This window comes from Monodelphis domestica, chromosome 7, assembly GCF_027887165.1.
Source record: "Monodelphis domestica isolate mMonDom1 chromosome 7, mMonDom1.pri, whole genome shotgun sequence".
In the NCBI taxonomy this organism is placed as follows: Eukaryota; Metazoa; Chordata; class Mammalia; order Didelphimorphia; family Didelphidae; genus Monodelphis; species Monodelphis domestica.
In genome coordinates this window covers 230,809,971-230,832,947 of record NC_077233.1, presented here as the reverse complement: position 1 = coordinate 230,832,947, position 22,977 = coordinate 230,809,971, and the positions used below count along the sequence as shown (strand labels likewise).

Sequence of the window (22,977 nt, the reverse complement as noted above, 5' to 3'; positions counted from 1 at the left end):
TGTGTTCCCTCTCCAGCTCCTTCCCCACCACCTGTGTTCGACGCTCTGAGCCTGGACAGCCCTGCCTGCAAGGTATACCCTCCAGACCAATGCCTTTGCCTGTCCAGAGGTTCCCGCTGCTCCTGGAAATTTAGCTCTCTAGGTGGAGGGGGGCTTCCTGGGATCTTCCTTCTGCCTTTCCCTTAAACCTGAGTGTTCTCAAATTCCAGCTTTTGGGGGGCATACCTTTTGAATTGAGTCCAGCAGGAGGGTTCCTTGGCTCTATCTTGTTGTTAGGTTTGATTTCCAGTCCCCAGGAGCATTTAGTTTGTAATTAGTAAGGAAGGGTATTCAGAGGTCTGAACTTTTGCTGCTTCTACACCACCATCTTGACTCCACCCCTTATTTTTAAGGCTTTATAAACCCTTCCCACTCTCCTATAAAGTTTTTCCATACTCTTATTAACATTTCCCGCACTCTTATAAACACTGAGCCAATCAGCATCCAGGATAGAGAACACAGCACTGTGGTTGTTCACCTTTCATTCCATCAGCCAATAGTGTGCTGTGTACAATCTCACTTTGGCAAACTTGCACAAGAGGTAGTGGTGTACTGCATGTACAGTATAGACAGTACAGTATGTACAGTATGGCATTCATCCACAAAATCCCACAACGTAGCAAAAAAAAATCTATGATACACAATTAGATTTTTTTTAAACCTGTGATACAATGAAGCCACGATAAATGAACCCTGATATAGCGAGGGATGACTATACATCAGTATAAGGAGATGGTAGAAACTAAGATATTATTTAAAAATTCCATCATAACACTTCCCACATAGACTGCTTTTTTTCTGAGCAGAACTATAGCAGAAAGATGAATGGGATACAAAGCAAAGAAGTAGCAAAACAATATATTAAAAAGTGAATATTAATATTGTAGTAATTCCAACAGAAGCAGTATGACCTAGTTAAGTTAAATAATCTCAGATTCAGGAAGACCAGAATTCATATCCCATATCTCACATTTATTGGCTATATGATGCTGAGCATGTCATTTTAGTTCTCTAACTTGGGCAACTCTTAATCAAGATAGGACATGTATAACCTCTTAATAGAAGTAGTTTCTTTATGCCCTGAGCCTCAGTTTCGTGACCTGTAAAGTGAGGAGGTTGGACTATGGAATCTTTGAAGCCCTCTTACCAGATCTAAAACTATGATCCTGTAATCCCTATATTTAGGAAATCATAGCCACTGGCCTGAGCCAAAAAAAATTTTTTAACCAAGTGAAGAAGAGTATACCAAAAAGAAAACAGTACATATATTTTTAATCATCCAGCTGACACAGTGATGCCACTCCACGGTTTATCCAGTGAATCTGGGGCAGGTATGTAGGGAGCTCAATGGAAAGAACATAGTTGGTTGAGTGACCTGTGGTTGATAGGGTACCTCGCCTGGCACTTGTTTTGTAGACAGGACACAGATAAATATCCTGATGCAAGAATGTGGAACTTTCCCCTGGTTTCAGCCAAATAATGGGGAGAGGATCATAAAGGATTTTAGGGAGAGACTCTCCAATCTCCATTGTAGTTCTGTCCCACCGAGCCCCTTCCAAGAATAGGCCTTTGACATAGGCCCCATCTGCTGGCTTTTCTTCTACTGTTAATTCCTGTGTGGTCACCTAGAAGAATGTACAACAGTTTTAGCATTTATCCTCAGGGATGTTTATCTTATGTTGTGTTGAATTCACATAGATGAAAATAGAGTTATTTAAGACTTCCCTTTTCCCTCACCTCTAAAATCTTAGCAATGACCAAGGCAGTTCTACAGCTGTATCCTGGCATCTATCCCTTCCTTCTATTTCTAAGTCAACAGTTCCTCATTACCACTTCCCTAGGCTATTGCAGTAACTCCCTAATAGGTCTTCCTAATTTCATCTGCCTCCTAACAATTTATCTCCCACTAGAATAGTTTTTCTCATGCAAAATTTAATTATGCCACTCTTCTCATAAAATTTAAGTGGCTTACACTTGAAGTCAAAGTAAAGTTTGTAAGTGTAAAAACGAAGGTAAGAGAGAAAGGGGTGCAAGCAGAGGAAAGAGCCAGAGCCCCAGCTGCCTGTTGCACTTGAGAGCCAGAAAAAAAAAACAAACCTCCTGGTATGGAATCAGCCAATTTATAGGCAAACCCATGCCAGTTCATAACACAGGGACGTAAGAAAAGGGAACCCTGGGAAGAGAAGAGAATGCTGGGAGATGAAGTCCCCAGGGTACAAATTTTTAAAACACACAAGTTCAACCTGTGCTTGATGTTAGAAGAAATCCACCATCTTGGCATTGCTCAGCCATTTCAGCCTAATCTTATGTGACTCCTCTCTATGTACTTTCTGCTTCAGTCAAACTAAACTATTCTCTCCACCATCATTCAGCCTTAATATACCCAGAATTCTCATATCTTTATATATTTGCTAATATTGTCCTCTTCCTAAATTGTCCTGCCTCTCTCTTTTTTAAATAATAACAGTCTTACTTATTCTTTGAATCCCAATTCCTCATGAAGCTTTTAGTAGTCCCCTGGTCTATATAACTGCCTTCCTCTTTGGACTTCACATAGTACTTTGTTTTGTACCTTTAAAGCATTTATCACATCATATTGCGCATTATAGTCATCTGTTTGTATATTTTCTCTTTATTATACTGTATACTCCATTGAAATAAAAACTATGCCTTATCTAAACTTTGTACCTTTACCTGAACACCTGAAGAGACACTCACATACAACAGGTGTGTAAAACATCAATGAATAGGTGAATGACTTCTGGGAAGCCCAGAAAGCTCCCTTTCTTTGTACAACAAGTCTTCCTAGCTATAATGACTTCTACACTCAGAAGTATCCTATAAGATACTATTTTGAAGGGGTGGTTAAATGATAGACTTCTCCCCAATCACCTTGGAAGCCCAGGTTCTAATTTTAGCCAATCTTTTATAATCTTGTTTGCTGATATTGTGTTTTTTTTAATGGGGTAGTATGGAGTAACAAATAGAAAGAACATTGGATTGGAAGTCAGGACACCTGGGTACTGAGAGCTAGAAATAGCACAAATTGAACAAGTCTTTTCTCCTGGACACTGACATGGAGGAAAAGGCAAAAAAGACATTTCTTCCCAATGGTGATGTCCTACTCACATCCTGTCACCTAATAAAAATCCTCTAACTTATCCTGGTATGTAATGCATCTACTACCCTCAGAGTCCTGTCTTCCTCACTAATAGGTCCCTTTACTCCCCACACATGGGTCAGGAACAATCTGTCCCTTCTCTTGGCATGACTGCACCAGTCATCAAACGTCTTCTGTAACATTAACCCCACCCTCCACCCCTTTCCCTGCTACTGAACTGTTTGGGTTTTTTTGTTTTTGTTTTTGTTTTTTTCTTGGAGAAAAAAAGGTTTTGCCCCAGGTTAAAAAATTTCTAGTTACAACTAGGTTCTAGTTAGTCTTGGTTTTGCCATTAATTCAGTGTGTGACCTTAGGTAAATTAATTTGCATCCCATCTCTTGGTCTAAGTTTCCAAGAACTTTGTTTCTAAGAAACAAAATTTGTTTCTAAGAAACAAATGGATTAGACAAGATGATCTCCAAAAACTCTGCCAGCTCTAATATTGTACTGCCATAAGATAATATGCCTTTTCTGCTATTTCCATCTATATGTTTTATTAGGTCAGTGCTTGACCAGTAACATGTCCATTTGCTTTTGCCATGAACTTCAATGTAATGGTTTATCCTACTGAGAAGCAAAGCTAAATAGTAACATTTCCCACGATGGTGACATCTATAGAACTCACAGACAGAACTACTACTTCCACTTGGTAGATAGGATACAGATAGTTAGAGATAGGATATTCCAGCTGCAGTTTTCCCTTCAAAAATGCATATTCAGAATTATGAGAAGTCAGATTCCAATGGAAATTCCAACTTGGGCCACCTTTCCGGAGAAAAGGTGTCACCTCTCCAGCTCAGGAAAGTGAAAAAGATGGAACCTTAGGAAATCCTAGGATCATAAGCTATTTTCACTTTCTCTTTGACTACTGAATTGAGCTATCTGAATCCACCCTTACCTCAAATTCAAATCCAATGTGGTCAATGGGAATGGTGTACTTCCTAGCAAAATTCTGGGAAACGCCTGTCAAAAAAGACTGTGTGAAGTAGAATCCTGAAATCCAGAACACATTGGGGGGTCCATTGTTGATCCACTCCTGAGGAAGCAAAGGAACAAAACAAAATCAACTCACAAACACTTACACAGGTGGAGAATGGCCTGGGTCAGAGAGAAGCCTGCCCATCTTGGTAAAATGCTACCTAATCTATAGCTCCTAGTAAAAACCAAAACCAAAACCAAAACAAAAACCTTTACCTTGCATCTTAGGATCAACAGTAAGGAGGACAGCTGGGTAGCTAAGTGGATTGAAAGCCAAGCCTAGAGATGTCAAGGGTTCAAACCTGGCCTCAGACACTTCCAAGTTGTGTGACCCTTATTTTTTTTAAACCCTTCTGGCTTAGAATCAGTAAGTATTGGTTTCAAAGCAAAAGAGCAATAAGGGCTAGGCAGTGGGGGTTAAGTGATTTGTCTAGGGTCACCCAGGAAGTGTCTGAGATCAGATTTGAATCAAAGACTCCTGAATCTCTAGACTTGGCTCTCAATGCCCTTACAGTTCCTACTCTTTAAAAAAATTTCCCCCTTTTAAAACGTAGAAGAAGCAGAGCTTGGCTATTCTGCAAAAGCCTTTTCCTGAAAAACACTATCTAGTACATTATCCCACCACCCATTCTATAATGGTATTATTGATGACATTTCTTCATTCAATAATTCAAATTATATCTTTGGCATGTGGATTTATCCTATTCCCTTGTCTTATCTTCTATTTCTTTGTAAACATTCTCCCTATATCCTTAACCTCCCCAATCCCATGCACACACATCTACCCCCTCATGGAATAAAGATATTCTGTAGACAGTTGACCTTGGGACCATGTTGTTGACTGCCTGGTTCCCTGCCCCTAGGCCATTTTCTGATATCTTACTGTCCTTTCCTGTCCAAACAAACCTATTTGGTGTTATGCTAGACTGCATCTCTGTTACCTGAAAGAAGGCCAGACGTGCTAGAAGATCAGCTACATAGCCACCTAGTGGCTTCAGTGATGGGTAAGACTTTGCTGCCCACATGGCTGGCACTTTTCCCACCAGCATACTGCTGAAGACATCTTCTAATTCTGAAGACATTAGGACTTGACCTTTGATGGCTCTACCCAAGTTGATCAAGCTGCTCCGAACAACTTTTGTCAGTCTGTGGGGGACAGAAGCCAAACCCATTCTATATTTCTAAATGGGAATAATTTTATCCTTTCATCCTAAGTGTATTGAGACATGTCACTTCCTTTTTTACTGGTAAAGTAATAGACATGATGGATGAGAATAGATGGATGTTGGATTGAGAGAAATTGAGGCACTTTGCTATTCTTCAGGGATGCTTGCTAGAATCCCCAGAAAAGTTTTCCAACTTCAAGGGGGAGCAGATAACACAAATCACCTTTGTCCCAAAACCCATCCCATGGATCTAAGCTTAACTGGAAATAAGCTGAAAATGCCAAAGAATCAACAGCAAAATCTACTGTCTTTTAGGTGCTATGGAACTTCCACATTTGGTTCATACTTACATACTTTGTTTCTTAGCATTTTAAAACCAGAACCTTCACTGAGATAAAGCACATTAGAGTTCTAAACCCTGGTGAAAGAGGGTACTAAAGGTAAAAAGTTTTGTTACCTTGTGGTTTAAAAACCAATAATCAAAATAATAAATTGAGCCTCCCCAAAACTGGTAAATGAGAGGGATGTCCCTTGATTGGGGAATGGCTTTAAAAAATATGGTATACTATGGTGAGGGAATACTACTGTGCTATAAGGAATGATGAATCAATGGATTTCTATAAGAACTGGAAAGACCAATGTGAATTGATGCAGTGAAATAAGCAGAACCAGGAGAACATTATACACAGTAACTAAAACATTGTGGGACGATCAAATGTTATTGACTTTGCTGCCAATAGCAAGGCAATGATTCAGGACAATCCTGAGGGCCTTATGAGAAAGAATGCTATCTACATCTAGAAAAAGAACATGATTTGTCACTTATTTAGATAGATATATGGTTTGGGGTTTGGGTTTTAAAAGATTACTCAATTATAAAAATGAATAATAAGGAAATAGGTTTTGAGTGATATATATATATATATATATATATATATATATATATATATATATACACATATAAATAATCCAATGGAATTTTTGTCAACTCTGGGAGGGAGGTGGAAGAAAAGGGGAGGAGACAACACAAATCATGGAACCATGGGAAAATTTTTTAAATGAAATTTTAAATGAAAAAAAAAAGATAAATAAATTGAGCCTCCTAAGCGCCAAATCAGGTCATTATGTTCCTGCCCTACCACTATCACCAAGAAAGAGAGGGTAGATCTTTTATTTCCCTTACTTTCACATACAGTCCTCAAGTCTGCTCTTGGTATTTGTTTTAACCTGATTCCAATAGGATACAAAAATTATAGAAAGTGGTTAAGGAGAAAGAAACAGTTTTATTTCCTAGAAAGTTAAATTACTTGCCCAGGGTTACCCAGATAGGAAGTATCTGAGGTCAAATTTGAACCCAGGACTTACCATTTCCAGGTCTGGCTCTATCTACTGAGCTATCTCTCCATCAATTTACCTTTTAAAGGGCAAATGCCCCAGAGCACCCTACAATAGTTTCCCCTTAATCTGAAGTTCCTATTATGATCTGGTCTGCAGCTATTATTATATTGGTATAAGGAATTACCAGGTGAAGAAATATCCTCTCTATCAATGCCAGCTATGACCTTCTTTACAACTCTACAATAGAGGACAATGTAAATCACAGAGATTAATTTATCTGGGATTGGATAGCTAGTATGGGACAGAGGCAGAACTTGGAGCCCAGGTCTCTGGCTTCAAGACCAGCTCTCCACATACTATATGCTGCCTGGTAGTTCCTATGATCAAAGGGAAATAGAATTAATCCTACCTGTTAAATCGAATGAGCTCTTGCCTCAGAACAGTGTTCATGGATTCTTCATAGAGCACAGGGTACATATTCATAACCATTTCCAGGTCAAAGTCTTTAGGAAGTTTGGATAGGATATCCTTGGCCAGCTCTTCAACTGTTTCCTTAAATTTCAAATTGGCAAAGAAGCAAATATGAAATAAGCTTCTTGAGTAACAATTTTTAAAAAGAAATTAAAATATAATTAATATCCTTTTTAAATATACTTTGATAGAATTTCTTTGGAAATCATCTTCAGAATATAAAATGTAAACCAATTATCATATGGGTTCCCCTTTCATTCTTTAGATGGTTTACTCCCCTGCCATTCTGTAATTCTATCTACACTAACCATATGGTAGCTTAGGAAATTAGAACCTTTTGGTACCCAGTAATCAATGAAATCCACAAATCTGGTCCTGATATGAAAAGCTATGAACAAGGCACAAACTTGCTTCTTTCTGTCAGGTGGTCAGTAAAATGAGATTAGCACACATCACCAGAGAGCTTCTCCTTTCAAAGGAATCATCCCTGAGCCTCCACCCATGAGGTCCCTAGGGACTCCACTGCTGGACCTCTGCAGGGGCATTTTTTGATGTTAGTCACCTTACTCAGCAATTTTTAAATCCTCTCATTCAGTGTCTGTGTTAGCCACAAATTTACCTGCCTACTAACTCCCTCTCCTCCTAAAAGACTTATTCTTTGTAGTATCCCCTCCAGCAAACAGAAAAGCCCAATAATGAGTAGTGCCTGTAGGTAAGGTGATTAAACCTAGAGCAGAGAGTGAGCATGGCCTCTTCACTGTTGGAAGCGAGAAATCTGTTTTCTCTCCAGTGTTGGAGTTCCCATTAATATTTCTATCCTGAGAAACACTGACAAAGTCCCAACTCTGTGCAGAATCAGATAGGAATGCTCTTACAGCAAATTCTGTAACTTCTCTTGAAAGCTGAAAGAAATGTGTAGTATATTTTGAAGCTAGAAAGGGTCAAACTGGGGTTAAGGAAGGAGTCAGCATGTTGTAGAGCTGGAACTGAGAATAAGACGTTAGTTGCTAATCTCAACTCAAATCATGAACTCACTGAGTTTTCTTGGGTAATTTGCTTTGCCTTTCAGAGGTTCATTCTATTCAAGTGGCCCAATAGAAGGAAAAGTGCATTGGGAATAATGAGGTTTTTTTCAATTTTTTAAAAATCTATAACAAGGGACAATTTCTGGGAACAGAAAGGGGTAGGGATGTTGCATAAAGGTGATGTAACAACTAAAGATGTCAGTAATACTTTATAAAAGGAAAATATAAAGCATTAAGTGAATGCAAGGCATTATTATGATGAGAAATTTGGATAAGATCACCTCTCAGGTCCCATTTCCAGCTCTAACATTTTATGATTAGATTAGAATTCTAAAGTCCTCTTCATTCTAATTAAAGGATATCTTCTCCAGATACAAAGACCATCTTAGATCATTTCTTCCCATTTCTCCAAGTCAGACCCATCTAGAAACTGATTCTACCCAACTCACTCCTTTTGGAGATGGGGGAAGGATTTCAATATCTTCTTGAGTTTCATGTTACCTGAGGAGACTTGCCAGATCCCCCACTTTGCCTGGGGAGTGTCAGTAATACCCCATTAAATAGTAGATTGGTCTCCTGGTTGTCCTTGGTGATATCTGCATTCTCATGAAGGCCAAAAACTTCTGGGTGGCTCGCTATGGGCAAACCCCTAATGTAGTCAATGTAAGCCTGGAAATAAAACCTCAAGTCAAAGAAGGGCAAACTCAAAATTAACTGAATCAGACAGTTCATGATGGGGCAGATCCCCAAGAAATACTAGTTACTGAACTTATTTCCCACCAAAACACAAAGATGGGAACTAAAGCTCTTGAATTCAGGATATTTCAAGTGACTGGTTGTAAAGATCATTTGCAACTGTCTAATATCCATATTTGTTATTTTGTAGGAAAGCAGTAGAGATAAATCACAGGCAGTACTGTTTATTCTTACTCTGCTCTTAACCTTGGACTACTCATTCAGTCATATCCATACCTGCAAAGAAACAAAACTAAAACTGAGGATGGAGATAGCTGATGACGTGGATACTATAGAAAAGGATTAGTTACCCTTCCCTAAAACTTTTATCTATAACAATTTTGTCTGAGCCAGCTAGGTAAACCTGGGAAAATCTGTTAAAGAGCAAAGGGGTAGTTACAGGCTGTCTGGAAGATTCCATTCTCATTTCCAGCAGTTCCAGGGAGTGGCCATGGAATTCTCTGACTCTGGCTGAGCTCTGAGGGGTATTTAAACTTTAAAAGGCCCAAAGGCACATGTGCTAGGTTTTCATTTTGGGTTTTTTTGTTGTTGATTTTTTATTGAAATTTTCTTATTGTTCTGTTCTTGGGTGTTAATTAATATACTCAAAGTGGATAATAATATAACATATTCTGTGTCATATAGTAACATCATATACACTATTAATATCATGTCAGCAGACATGACCAATGCTGTATTGTTATTCCTATAGGAGTGTATACTATATATTCCTTATGTAATTTTTACCCAGTTTCCCCAATGGTGTTATATTTTTCTTGAATATGAGTGGATGGAGCCATTTATGGAAATAACTATATGATCTGTCATAGCACATGTACCTTTGATTAATTATGGTTATTTGGATTATATAAATGTAAATTTGTATTTTTTGCTGTTGGATATAGAGTAAAAGTTGTTATATTGTGGTTTACTAAGGACTCTTAGATAAAGTTAATGATGATGATTATGAAGGAAATGATAGAGGATATAGAGATATGCATGAAAGATTCTAACAAATAATTTTGGGAATGATGTAAAGGATAATGATGGCAAAAGTAAGAATTTATCTAGATTACAATGGAAAGAGGCAGAATGCAATAAAAATCAGGCCTCACTGTTTCCATTAAGGGATATACCTATTGTAACTGATGATGAAATTTACAAAGTAAAGACACATAAATTGTTTACAACAGAGAATGTGACTCAATTAAGCATAGAACTCCATCATTTACTGAAGAACCAAATAAGGTTGTAAGGGAATTTCAAAGAGCAATAGGTATTTTTAACCCAGATTATGGTCATTTTAATTTATTAATGAAAGAGTTATTGATGAAACATGAGAGAAATAAGTTTATTGATGAGACAAGAAATGATCCATTATTGACCCCATGGCTTTTTAAAAATCTTTTCAAATTTTTGATATGAATAATATAAATGATTATGAACATATGAAAGGGGCCAGAAAGTCAATCATGGATGTCATGAAGAGGCACTCAAAAAAGACCAAATGTCTGGTCTAAATTTTAAAATATCAAACAAAAAATTAATGAAACACCTACAAACGTTTTTGAACAAATCACAGATGCAGCTGAAATCGTTTTAGGCTTAGATGTTTTAGAGGAAGGAACTATTAATCATATCAAGAGAATTTTTGTGAAAAATGCTATTCCCAAGATCAAATTGTTTTTCAGAAATAATTTCCCTGATTGGGAACAGATGGAACTAGAGGAATTGAGAAAAAAGAAATGTATTTGCATATTGATAATGAGGACAAATATGATGAAAGAGATAATGTAGTAGAGGATTTGAAAAGAAAATTGAGAGAAACTTCTTTAAAAGCAAAGGAAAGTGAGATTAAGGAGGTAAAAGCTGCTTTGAGATCTGTGCAGCCTTGAAATCACAACAATAACTATAGGCCTAGTAAAAGAAGATCAGGTCCTAGGAGATGTTTATTTTATGACAGAATTTGACATCTGTACAGGGATTGCAGGTTCAGAAACCAATTCAGAAGGCAATTAAATAGAAATGGAGAATACAATAGACAACACAATAATAACAACTGGAACAATAATAGAGGATATAACAACAATAACAACCAGAATAGAGGTTTTAATCGATGTCAAAATGCCTACTGCAAGGGCCAACAAGCACCAGATCTTGCAACAATGAAATCTTAGGTAAATTCAGGAGCTAGTCCAAAATATAGCCAGGTAGTAAAAGGTGACCAGAATAAGGGAGCTTTTATATTTGAAGATTTACCCTAAATTCATATGAAAATGAATCAGGAAATGAGTGTGGCATAAATGAAAATGAGTTGAGAATAAATGAAAATAAGTGTAATGTAAACCTTAAAATTTCTTAGACTTATAAATGTTGGAAATTTCACCATTGGGAAATTTCATACTTGAAAAATTTCCTATTGATAGTGGGAACTCTATTGGAATGTGAACCCCATTGGCATGGGAGGTTCCTCCTCCTCCCTTCTTAAGATTACTTTAGGACAGAAACCTTTTGCTGAACAATGGAAAGGGCTTTGACCTATGCTTAAGCATAGAACAGGAAGTTCTTTGAGTCATGATTGATTTTAGAATTGATACAATAGAGATACTTGGAATGACAGAACCAGGTCTTGGAAAATACAATTTCCATCCCACTCAGTCCTAACAGGATTTAGGAAGGGCTGCAGCAAAGGATCAAGATTTAATTATTTGAGAATATGACCTTCAACAGACATGTGCAAAGCCACAGACCTCTGGGCGGTCCTGGGTTAAGCTAGAGCCACCATTGGCACAGGGAAGATATGGACAGTGATTGGTAGATGTGAGAACTGAGGGGAGGGAACTTGGATGGTTTCCTTAAAGATAGAGGGGTCTGAGGACTGAGGGGTGGTTGGTTGGAGAGGTTTTTTGCTCTGAGAGGTGGTGCTTTGAGAAGTTTGCTCTGAACGAAGCTGGAGGTGGAGGCCCCTGAGACTGTTTCTCCATTTTGGTCACATGAGTGATAGGGACTGATCTCTTTTCTTTGCCTCAGCTATCTAAGGGCTTGGGCTTTTTGGCCCAGCCTAAACAGAAGGGGTATTTAAGCCCTATTCCCTTCTCTCCCCTTTCTTTCTCTCTCTCTCTCTCTCTCTCTCTCTCTCTCTCTCTCTCTCTCTCTCTCTCTCTCTCTCTCTCTCTCTCTCTCTCTCTCTCTCTCCCTCTTTCTATCTCTAATACCTTTCTTCCTCCTGTTTGTAATTAAACTCCATAAAAGGTTGACTGCTGACTTGAGTTTTCATTTAGGAATTACATAGCTGAATTCCTTGGCGACCTTAAATTAATATATATCAGTCTTTTAAAGTGATTTCCTTGTCACAGTAATGAATATAAGGTAAGTGGTGATACAAGTGAATTAATTAATTCAAAAGATAATATAATTAGTGTAAATAATTGTACAGAGAAAGAACATTGTAATAAAAATTTAATAGAAAATCCTAATGAAGGTAAAATAATGGAAATTACTGAGGAATATAAACTGAATAATAATAATGAAATTTTAAATGAGAACAATGATACCAAGGTAGAGAATATAAGGACCAATAAGAGTAATATAAGAGTTAATGATGCAAAATCCTGGACAAGTCATGAAATTGTAAAAGATGTAAGCTTGGATGGACAGGAAATAGATGAGCTTTGTACTGATGTTACTGTGATTGCACCAGTTCTTGAAACCTTCCAACCTCCAAACAGTACTGAATCCTATGTTTTTGTAACTATAGGGGATCAGATATATGATCTTTTGGTAGCTATTGGATCCAGTAAATCAGTTTTGCAAAGTCTTCCTAAAGACTGTAAAGCTGTTGGTACTATGGAAGTGATTGGAGCTACTGGAAAACCAGATAGAGTAGCAAAACTACAACCTAAAATGATAACTTTAGGTTCTTTCTCTGTGGTGCATGCATTTCTTTGTATACCAGACTGCCCCATGAATCATCTTGGTAGGGATTTATTGTGTAAATTGCAAGCAAAAATTCAATGTACTGACATTGGGGATATATCATTACAACTCTCAGAAGAATCTCTGAAAACTTTTCCATTAGTATAGTTGTAGTCTCTCGGTTACTGAGAATGACAATTGTCTTTGTGCATTATCATCTATTGATGTACCCTCATGTGGCTTTGAAGTCCAAAGGCTGAGGCATACAGTTTGTGGCACATGGGGCATGGGACTCCAGTTGTTATGGGAGGTGAGGTTGTGGCCTGGTGTCGGCGTTCACACACAGTGGCAAGATGTTGACGTCGCTCATCTTCAAAAGTGGTGGAGGCATAGTGAATGTGGGTACGCCAGCTGCTTCTGACAGAGGCAGCAAGTTCTAGTTGCTTTGGTGTAATGTCAGCCCACTTCAAGTTTGACTTTAGCTGATCCTTGAATCTTTTCTTTGGTCGACCTTGTTTCCTGAGTCCGGCTGACAGTTCACCATAGAATACCTGTCTTGGTATTCGCTGTGGGTCCATGCAGATGACGTGACCAGCCCATTGTAGCTGGGTTTTGAGGACCATTACTTCAATGCTGGTGGAGCTGGCTCTGTCGAGGACTTCCTGATTGGTGATTCAGTCCTGCCATCGGATCCTCATGATTGACCAGGGGAGAGTGTTGGTGGAATTGCTACAGCTGTTTCATGGGCTTCTGGTACAGTGTCCATGTCTCGCAATCGTACAGGAGCGAGCTGAGGATCACTGCATTATACACTTTGAGCTTCATCGCAGTGCTTACACTGCTGTGTTGAAGGACTTTGCAGCACAGCCACCCGAGTGTTTGGCTGGCCTTTTTGATCCTGGAATTAATCTCGTCGTTGGCGATGGTGCTGCCCAGGTACTTGAAAGTGTTGACATTGGATGTCAACGTCGTGTCGTCGATTGTAATGCACAGCTGGTTAGTTGGCCTCCCTGGTGCAGGTTGGAACAGCACCTCTGTTTTGCTGAGGCTGATAGTCAGGACAAATAGTTTTGTTGTGGTGGAGAACCTGTCCACAATGGTTTGGAGATGATTTTCTTGGTGAGCCATGAGAGCATAGTCATCTGTGAAGAGAGCTTCCAGGATGAGTCTCTCTGTTGTCTTTGTTTTTGCAGTCAGGCGGCGAAGGTCGAATAGTCAGCCATCCAGCCAATATTTGATGTAGACGCCCAGGTCTAGATCCATCACAGCATGTCGTAATACTTGGGTGAAAAATAGGTTGAATAGTACCGGAGCGAGGACACAGCCTTGTTTCATGCCATTGGAGAGGTTGAAGCGATTAGAAGTTTCTCTACCAGATAGGACTTCCCCTGTCATGTCGACATGAAAGAGCTGGATCAGTTTGACAAATTTTGCTGGGCAAGTGAGCCTGCTAAGGATCACCTACAATGCGTCCCTGTTCACTGTGTTGAATGCCTTTGTCAGGTCTATGAAGACAATGTAGAGACTCAGGTTCTGCTCAAGGCATTTTTCCTGCATTTGCCTCACCATGAAGACCATGTTGATGGTGCTACGATCTGGTCAGAAGCCACACTGTGATTCAGGCAGGTTCTGCTCTGAAACAGATGATAGGAGTCTGTTGAGTATAACACAGGCAAGGATCTTTCCAGCAGTGGAGAGTAGTGAGATGCCTCTGTAGTTGTCACAGGCTGCTTGTTCCATTGCTGTTCTTAGATTCAGTCAGTACAGATAATGAGTTGGATTCCATCTATCCTATTCCTGAGGATATCCCTGAAGATTTGTGGTCAAAGTCTTCCATAGATGTAGGTCTATTGAAATCAGCTACTCCAGTAAGGGTGAGAACCAAGGAAGGACCAGTTCCTTTTTATCTCAATATCCCTTGAGTAAAGAAGCAATAGATGGTATCAGACCTATCATTGAGTCCCTAATTCAACAAGGGATCATAATACCATGCTTCTCAGAATATAATACACCTATACTTCTGATAAAAAAAAAAGTCAAAGCTAGATCAAAAATGGCAAAAATCTTCTACAGATTCATCCAGGATCTGAGAGCAGTAAATGATCATTTAATAAAGACACATCATATAGTACCAAGTCCAGCTGCTATAATCTCTTCCATCCCAAGTCAAGCAAGATATTTCACTGTGGTAGATTTATGTTCAGCGTTTTTCTCGATAACAATTCATGAGGATTCTAAAAAGATCTTTGCTTTTACATGGGAGAAAATATATAGACATGGACTCATCTTCCACAGGTATTCTGTGATAGCCCAAGCCAATTCTCACAAATTTTAAAAAGACACTTCAAAACAATAACATTCAAAGAGAGTAAAATAGTACATTTTGTTGATGATATCCCTCCTAGCATCACCATCTTCTAATGTGTGTTTAAGGGATAGCAAGATTCTTTTTATTAAAATGTACAAATGTGGGTATAAAATTTCTAAGGCAAAATTACAGTGGGTATTGCCTCACATTGAATATCATGGCTTTGTGTTGTCAGAGGGTTCCATAAGTATCACTCAGAAAAGAATAGCTGATATCCAGAAACTGAGCGCATATAAGACCAAGAAGCAACTCAGAGCTGTTCTTGGAACAACTGATTTCTGTAGGCAATGGATACCTGAGCATAGTGGAATTACTAAATGTTTAACAGATCTAACCAGGAATATAGAACCAGAACCTCTGAAACTCAAACCTGAACATCTGCAAGCCTTAAGTAAGCTTAAGGAGGTGATTTTATCTGCACCAGCCCTTGGAATCCCAGACTATACTAAACCTTTTCAACTGTTTGTGAATGCGACCAAAGAAATTGGTTCTGGTGTACTGACACAGATCTTATGACAAAGTTATCATCCAGTTGGATACTATAGTTGTCAACTAGATCCAATTGATGCTGGTACAGTTCCTTGTCTAAGGGGTATAGCAGCTGCAGCTGAGTTAGTCCAGAAGTCATAAGATTTAGTTTGGGGATGTCCACTGACTGTATATTGTTCACATCAAATAGAAGCACTAATGAGGAAATTTTATACTCAAACATATTTGGACCAATGAATATCTAAGTATGAAATTATATTTCTAAGTAGTGTAAACATTGAGTTGAAGAGGTATAGTATATTAAATCCAGCTACACTTCTTCCTGATTTGCCAAAGAACAGTGAGCCATTACATGAATGTGTAGAAGTAGTAGATCTAGTGGATATGCCTAGGATGGATTTGAAAGACACTCCAATCGAAAATTCAGACTTGGTTTTATTTACAGATGGTTCTTCATATTTGGGTAATGGAATTCAATATACAGGTGCTGCAGGTTGTCACAGAATTTGAGACACTGTGGTATAGATCATTACCTAGTAACCTTAGTGCTCAAGGTGAAGAATTGGTCGCTTTAAAGCAAGCATGTCTTCTGGCTAATGGTAAAAGTGCAAATGTTTATATAGACTCCCGTTATGCTTTTTCCATTTGTCATGCTACAGAAAAGATCTGGAAACAATGAGGTTTTATTACTGCATTGGGAAAAGCAATTGCTCATGCAGAAATAATAACTGAGTTGTTGGATGCTATCCAGAAGCCTAAAGAGCTAGTGGTAATCCCTTGTAGAAATCATACTTATGGCAGGGATTCAGTCTCTAAAGGAAATCATAGAGCTAGTATAACTGCAAAATTTGATGCTAAAAATGCTCTGGTGTATATCATGAATTTATCAACTATAGAATCTGATGATCTAGAAAAAGCTTATGTAGACTCAGAAATACAAAAATGGAAGGAGAAGTTTGGAGCTAGGAAAGAACGTAGCATATGGGTTGCAGATACTGGAAAACTGCTGTTACCTAAAGACCTGTATATATATATATGTGTGTCAAGCCATCCACACAAAAGGTCATTTTGGTACTCAAGCTGTTATTGACACAGTGAAGAGACAATGGGTAGTTCCTAGAATAAGTACTGTAGCAAATCAGATCTGCTCAAACTGTTCTGTTTGCCAAAAATTCAATAAAGGGGCATTCAGACAGAAAGGTTTAGGTGGTAGACCTTTAGCACATTGTCCATTTGAGAGTCTGCAAATTGATTACATCAGTATGCCAAAAGCTGGAAGATACAAGTTTTGTCTAGTAATTGTTGATAGATTGACCAAATGACCTGAAGCTTTTCCATCAAATACAAATACAGCTAGCTTTGTGGTGAAAGTGTTGATTAAGGAGATTATACCTAGATTTGGAGTACCACTAACCATAGGCTCTGATAAGGGATCTCATTTCACCCAAGACATCCTGAAAAGAGTCTATAAGAATCTAGGAATAATACTGAAATATCATGTTCCTTATCACCCACAATACTCAGATCAGGTGGAGCACATAAATAGAGAACTCAAGATTATGGTGGGGAAGATCTGTGCTGAAACTCATCTCAAATGGGCAGAGATTCTTCCCATAGCTTTGTTTTACCTACATATGAGATCAAGAGCAGATTTATATATATCATCCTATGAAATGCTCTTTGGACATGCTCCACTACAGGCAAAAACTTGTAAGACAGTCTATACATCTTTTTTAGGAAGAGATTTTCAACTTAATTCTTATGTAAGTGCTTTACAACAAAGACTCAAAGAATTACATGATATGGGAGTATTAATTCAAACTGGTCCTTTGGATTATTCTCTCCATAATTACAAACCAGTAGATATGGTATATGTCAAAAATTTTGCTAAAACATCATCAACATAAGAGAGTTGGTTAAGTCCTTACACTGTTGTGTTAGTTTCTCCATCTTCAATAAAAGTTTTGGGTAGAGATTCATGGTATCATTGTTCACATATCAAATTAGCACATCATATAAATAATGAAAATGTACAAATCATCAAAGAAGAAAATGAAGAAGAGCTTGTAGAAAGTTAGACTCATCAGTCAAATTAAGTCTGCAGTCAAAAAGATCAGTAAGGAGAGGACCATTCCTGCAGAAGAGAATAGAAGAGGACAATGCGGATGAAGAGAAGAATTCAGGAATTAATGGACATTGTTAAAAGACTGAAAATTTATAAATTTAAAGACTTTGAGAAATTTTCAATGAAGAGGATATCACAAGATTAATGGATTAATGAATTGATAGTTTGGGGTAATGTATTATAACACAAAATAATATAACACTTATTCACACACAAATACAAATATATTTATTACTATAGAATTGCAGAAGAATTCTTTAAGCAAGAGATGAGCAGAGAAGGAAAGATCTGAAATAGTAGTAAGTATATATTGCATGCAACAGTAACATAACACTAACATAACAGTAACATTGACATTACACTAGCAAAACAACATAACAATGCAAGAGTAACAACATAACAAAACATAAACACAAAATATAAACATGGTTAGGTTACATTGAATCACTACTTAAATGAGTGAAACAATGTATAGTTAGGGTACTAACATTGTTATAATTAGCTATAGATAAGTTAGTTACTAACAAAATATAGTTAGATACTTAGATTTAGCTTAAGTATGGAAATCTAATTAGACAGAAGAATTTTGAAGATAGGGATTAGTTAGGTAGGATTAAGTAGATAAGAAAATTAGATGCTGACTTGCACTACATCATACACATTGCACAACACTAACATATGACATCACATAGCAAACAAAATTATAAATAGATATGTAAAAATATATGTCAATAGAGTGTATAATAGGATTGTAAATAAATTACATTATAATGCATGTACATGCATATATGTAACATATGTATAAATATGAAGGGTATATAATTGTATATATGTGCATGTATAGCTTACATGTATACATTGTAAAGATATACTATATATATGTGTAAATTATGTACATAGCTCACTTATATCTATTGTTACATGTATTTGCATAAGTGAGTTTAATGTTCCATTTGATTTTCAGTGTAAAACTTATGCAATGTTGTGTTTAGTGTAATTTTCAAAAATTTTCTCTAAGTTTGATGTTAATGTAGTATATTAATAGTAAAATGTTCCATATTAGCTGATAAGAGTAGTGTTTTGAGTTTGATGTTTGCATGTACTTGTATTTGCATTTTGATTTTGATGTTATTTGCTTATTGTGCTTTTGTATATGTTTGATCTGTATTTTGAACTTTGTAATTGTTCATTATATACTTTCCCCCTTTTCCTTTCCTTGATTAAATCCCTAGAATAGAATAGTATTATATAGGATAAGATAGTTGAGTGTAGGTTGTTTATTATTTTGGGTAGAAATTTTATTTTAGGAAATATATAAGTATGTTAAATGCATAAATGCCAAAATAGTGTTTTTGACACTATTTCAGTTTTGTGCAAAGGGGGGAATGTAGGAAAGGATTTCTAGCAGGACATAGTTGGCAGCCTGGGATGGTGCAAAATCAAGATTCCACAGAGCTTGGCTGGGTCAGGATTCTAAGTCAGTTGAAAGCTCTCTCTCAAGCTGGGTGGAAGACTGGAAAGTATGCCTGGTGGTCTCCCTGAAGAAACCAATTGAGGAGCTGCCAAGGACTTTGGAGTATCAAATAAAGTTGAACAAGTGTTTCCCTTCACATTGGTGTACAATTATGAATGGTGAGAACCTTCTCCCTTTTTGGACCTTGTGAAGACCATACATCTTGATCTTGCTGTTTGATTCAACCAAGGACTCTGGAATTTGTGAGAATCTGGCCCTGTGAACATTACTAACCCCTTGCAATTTAGTTAGTTAAGTTAAGGTTTATTTAGATTTAATACTTGGGTGGGTTAATAGTAAGAGATACTCCCCTAATCCCCTTCCAATTCCCTTATCCTTGTTTAATTAAATAAACCCCTTATATATATTTTGTTAGTTACCTTTCTGTTACCCTTCCCTAAAACTTTTACCTATAATAGTACCAATGAGGAAGAACGGAGATAATTGTTGGGAGCTCTCTAGACCACATTCTCTTCTCTCCCTTCTGCCTCATTTCCAATTTCTCAGTTCCCACTTCATTTGTTTTTCTCCTTTCTTCCTTATCCCTTACCTCAGGCCTTCTAGGATCTAGAACACCTATCACTCTGCATCCACCAGAGCTAAAGAGAGTCACTGAACTCTGTCTTAGTACAGAACCTAAGAAGATAACTGTGGGATAAAATCATCTTGGAGCAAAAGTCTTACCAAGTAGGAAACATCTGGTGGAACATAATAGACATTCCCAGGAGCCAAGCTGTAATAGTCCTTTTCTATGTCCTTATTGTAGAATATAGAAAGAAGGGCTAGGAGTAGGCGTCTATCTTTGTCATCAGTCACTCTGCCACCATAATTACATTCACCTGGGGAAAGGCAACAGAAACTGGGCAGAAAGGAAGGCTTTGACTAAATTATAATTCATTTATTTATTCAAAAGGTTTTATTGGGCATCTCAGGCACTGTTAGGTGTTATAGTAGATATAAAAATGAATAAAATTTTTCTGTTCTTGAAAACAATTTATAGCCTGATAGAGTGGATTTAACAAAGTAGGTGAATAATTATAACACAAATTAGAACCTGACACATGTTTAGGACAGGAATAAGTAAAATTATGTGGGTTAGTAGCAAAAATCAGCTGTGGAAGGGGCAGCCAAGTGGCTCAGAGAAAAGAAAGCCAGGTCTGGAGGTGGGAGGTCCTGGGTTAAAATCTAGCCTCAGACAATTCCTAGTTGTTTGACCCTGGACAAATTATTTAATTCCAATTGCCTAGCCCTTGCTGCTCTTCTCTCTTGAAACCAATATTTGATTCTAAGACAGAAGGTAAATAGGAAAGAAATCAATCAATCAAAAGCAGGAGGGGCTGGGGAGTCAGGGAAAGCTACATGGAAAAAATAGCATTTAAGTTGGCCCATGGAGGATTGGGTAGAAATTAGATGGAACTAGGGGAGGATGGGATTCAAGGTAAAGGATATAGCATAAGCCAAAGTAAAAGGGTAGGGTAACCAAGGGTAAGTTTGAAAAACAGCAAATTGTCTATTTTAATCAAAGTATAGACTATAAAGAGTAATAGTAATGGAAGATAAGGCTAGAATGGTATGTTGACTTATGGAGGGCCTTGAATATCAAGCTTGAGCTTTATTCTGTTGACAAAGAGAAACCAGTGAAGGTATATGAATAAAAGGTGACATAATCAGAGGCATGCTTAAGAAAAATTCATCCCACAAACTCATATAAACTGGATTGCAGGAGGGTGTCTCTAGCAATTTATATACATATATTCTTAAAATTCTATATCTTTAATTGGTTTTGTTAGTAAACTTCAGATAACATTTCTTAGATGATTAATTACTCACTTGTAGAAAAATGATAAAGGGGGATATTTCATGGTGGCCCTTAGGAGCTCCTGCCATTCATCTCTCAGATGACTACAGACATTTAGTCAACTAGCATTTAGTAAGCAATTACCACATACCAAGCAATGTGCTAGGCTCTGAAAATACAAATACATATATTGAATATGGTATAGTCCTTGTCTTAAAGAGCTCACATTCTAGTGAGGGAAGACAATCCATAAAAGGAAGCTGACCAGGAATGGTGAAAGCAGAAGCAAAGGTAGAATCAGTCATAATATGCAATGTAAATCTTAAGTAGACAAAGTATTATATTAAATAGGAGACTTAAGTTCAGCTCTCAGACTCTCACTTAGCCATGTACCCTGGGCAAGTCATTTAAATTCTCCCGAACTCAGCTATATAATGGAGGTGAAGCAGGAGATCCAGGAAAGAGAGGAGAGCTGAGAGCAACAAGAAAAAACTATTCATAGGGTCCTACCAAGTTACTGTGGGATCTTCTGATTTTTTTTAAAAAGCTGCCCCACAGGGTTAAGGCATGCTCTGGTATCCATGGCAACACTGGAAATCAGGAAGAGGAATACATTTCAGGAGAGAGAGGATGAGCCTGGTTTAAGACAAGTTGAGTTCAAGGTGCTGATGGGATATCTAGGGATAGGTGACCAATCAGTCTAAAGCTAGAAATATAGAATATAGAGAAGTCTGAAGCTTAGGAAGAGGACATAGGAATATGCTTTTCTTATTGGGGAAGCTCTGCTTTCCAGTTAGTACTGAGTTTCTAGGGTGAAAAGTTAGGAAGGCATATAGGGATAAATTTGAAATGACCTCTTGAAGCTGTTGTTGCTGTTGTTTTAAGTAAATAGTTTCCTGCCCCTTCAAGGATCCAGTAGGTATGCTGTCCTATCAGTATCATTCACCCAGCATTTACACAATACCTTGTATTGCTAGCCAGATTTTCATGTCTACTAACTACATGTCCTTCAGCTCCTAGCAGTCTTCCAAATAGTAGGCAAACAGTAAATATTTTTAAATGGTTTGATTAATTAATTGGGCAGCAAGGAAACCTGCTCTCTCTTTAGGTGGTTGAAGGAAAAAGAAATAGGCAGATGTGGTGTGGAAGAGAAATATTGGCCTCCACAGCAGCTCAACTTTTAATACCTGTTAGGTAGGTTAGAGCATCAAATGGCACTTCCTCATAGTCATTCAGGAACATCTGGATCTGCCTCATGCTGATCCTCAGGTCAGACTCATTGAATTCATAGGGGATATTCCAACCTGCCAGTCAGACAAATACAGCTCAGGGTGATAGCATTCAGGGGAGTGAAGCATCATTATAATATATAACGGCATCTTTCTTCGAGAGGAAAAAAAAATTAAGTGTGAGTCAGAGCAGTTGCGCTGATGTTTATAGTCAGTATGGGAGCCATTCTACCTTCCGCCACACTGGTACTAAGTCAATTTCCTCATTCTGTTGACTAGTGTGACAGATGTCAGCAGCCTGGGATTTGTGAAGATTATTTATCTTGGTTGGAACGCTTCTACAGCAATTCCAATATTAGTTAAGTAATCAAGCCAAAGGAGGGCTCTTCTTCCCAGAGCCACTTTTGGTCCAAAAATCACTCAACTAGGACAGCCCAGGAGCCTCTTGGGTCCTGAGTCTGATCCAGTCTGCAGCAGGGTAGACAGGGCTGTAGGCAGCAGATGGTCTGCATACCCACCATTCCCTTCTGCTTTCTCTGTCCCATCTCTGTTTGGTAGCCTGGGCTGTTTTTTTGTTTTGATTTTTTTCCTTTATAAAACTGACAAGGCCATTGCTTGGGTTGGAAAA

At 37.8% G+C, this 22,977-nt stretch overlaps 1 protein-coding gene across 3 annotated transcripts in view; it reads right to left on the bottom strand.

Annotated features, from left to right (window-relative positions):
• Positions 1-1,291: 1,291 nt before the first annotated feature.
• Positions 1,292-22,977, bottom strand: part of DNAH3 (dynein axonemal heavy chain 3) — a 246,850-nt gene continuing 225,164 nt past the window's right edge. For 2 of the 3 annotated variants that reach the window (XM_007498217.3, XM_007498219.2), the window contains 7 exons: positions 22,308-22,424; positions 20,007-20,161; positions 8,679-8,846; positions 7,091-7,233; positions 5,119-5,323; positions 4,098-4,235; positions 1,292-1,664 (listed from right to left, as the gene is read on the bottom strand). In XM_007498217.3, the coding sequence (XP_007498279.2) occupies positions 1,311-1,664; positions 4,098-4,235; positions 5,119-5,323; positions 7,091-7,233; positions 8,679-8,846; positions 20,007-20,161; positions 22,308-22,424 (1,280 nt within the window). In that variant the 3' untranslated portion in view covers positions 1,292-1,310. The remainder of the gene's footprint in view (positions 1,665-4,097; positions 4,236-5,118; positions 5,324-7,090; positions 7,234-8,678; positions 8,847-20,006; positions 20,162-22,307; positions 22,425-22,977) is intronic. The other variant, XR_469849.3, reaches the window with a different exon arrangement.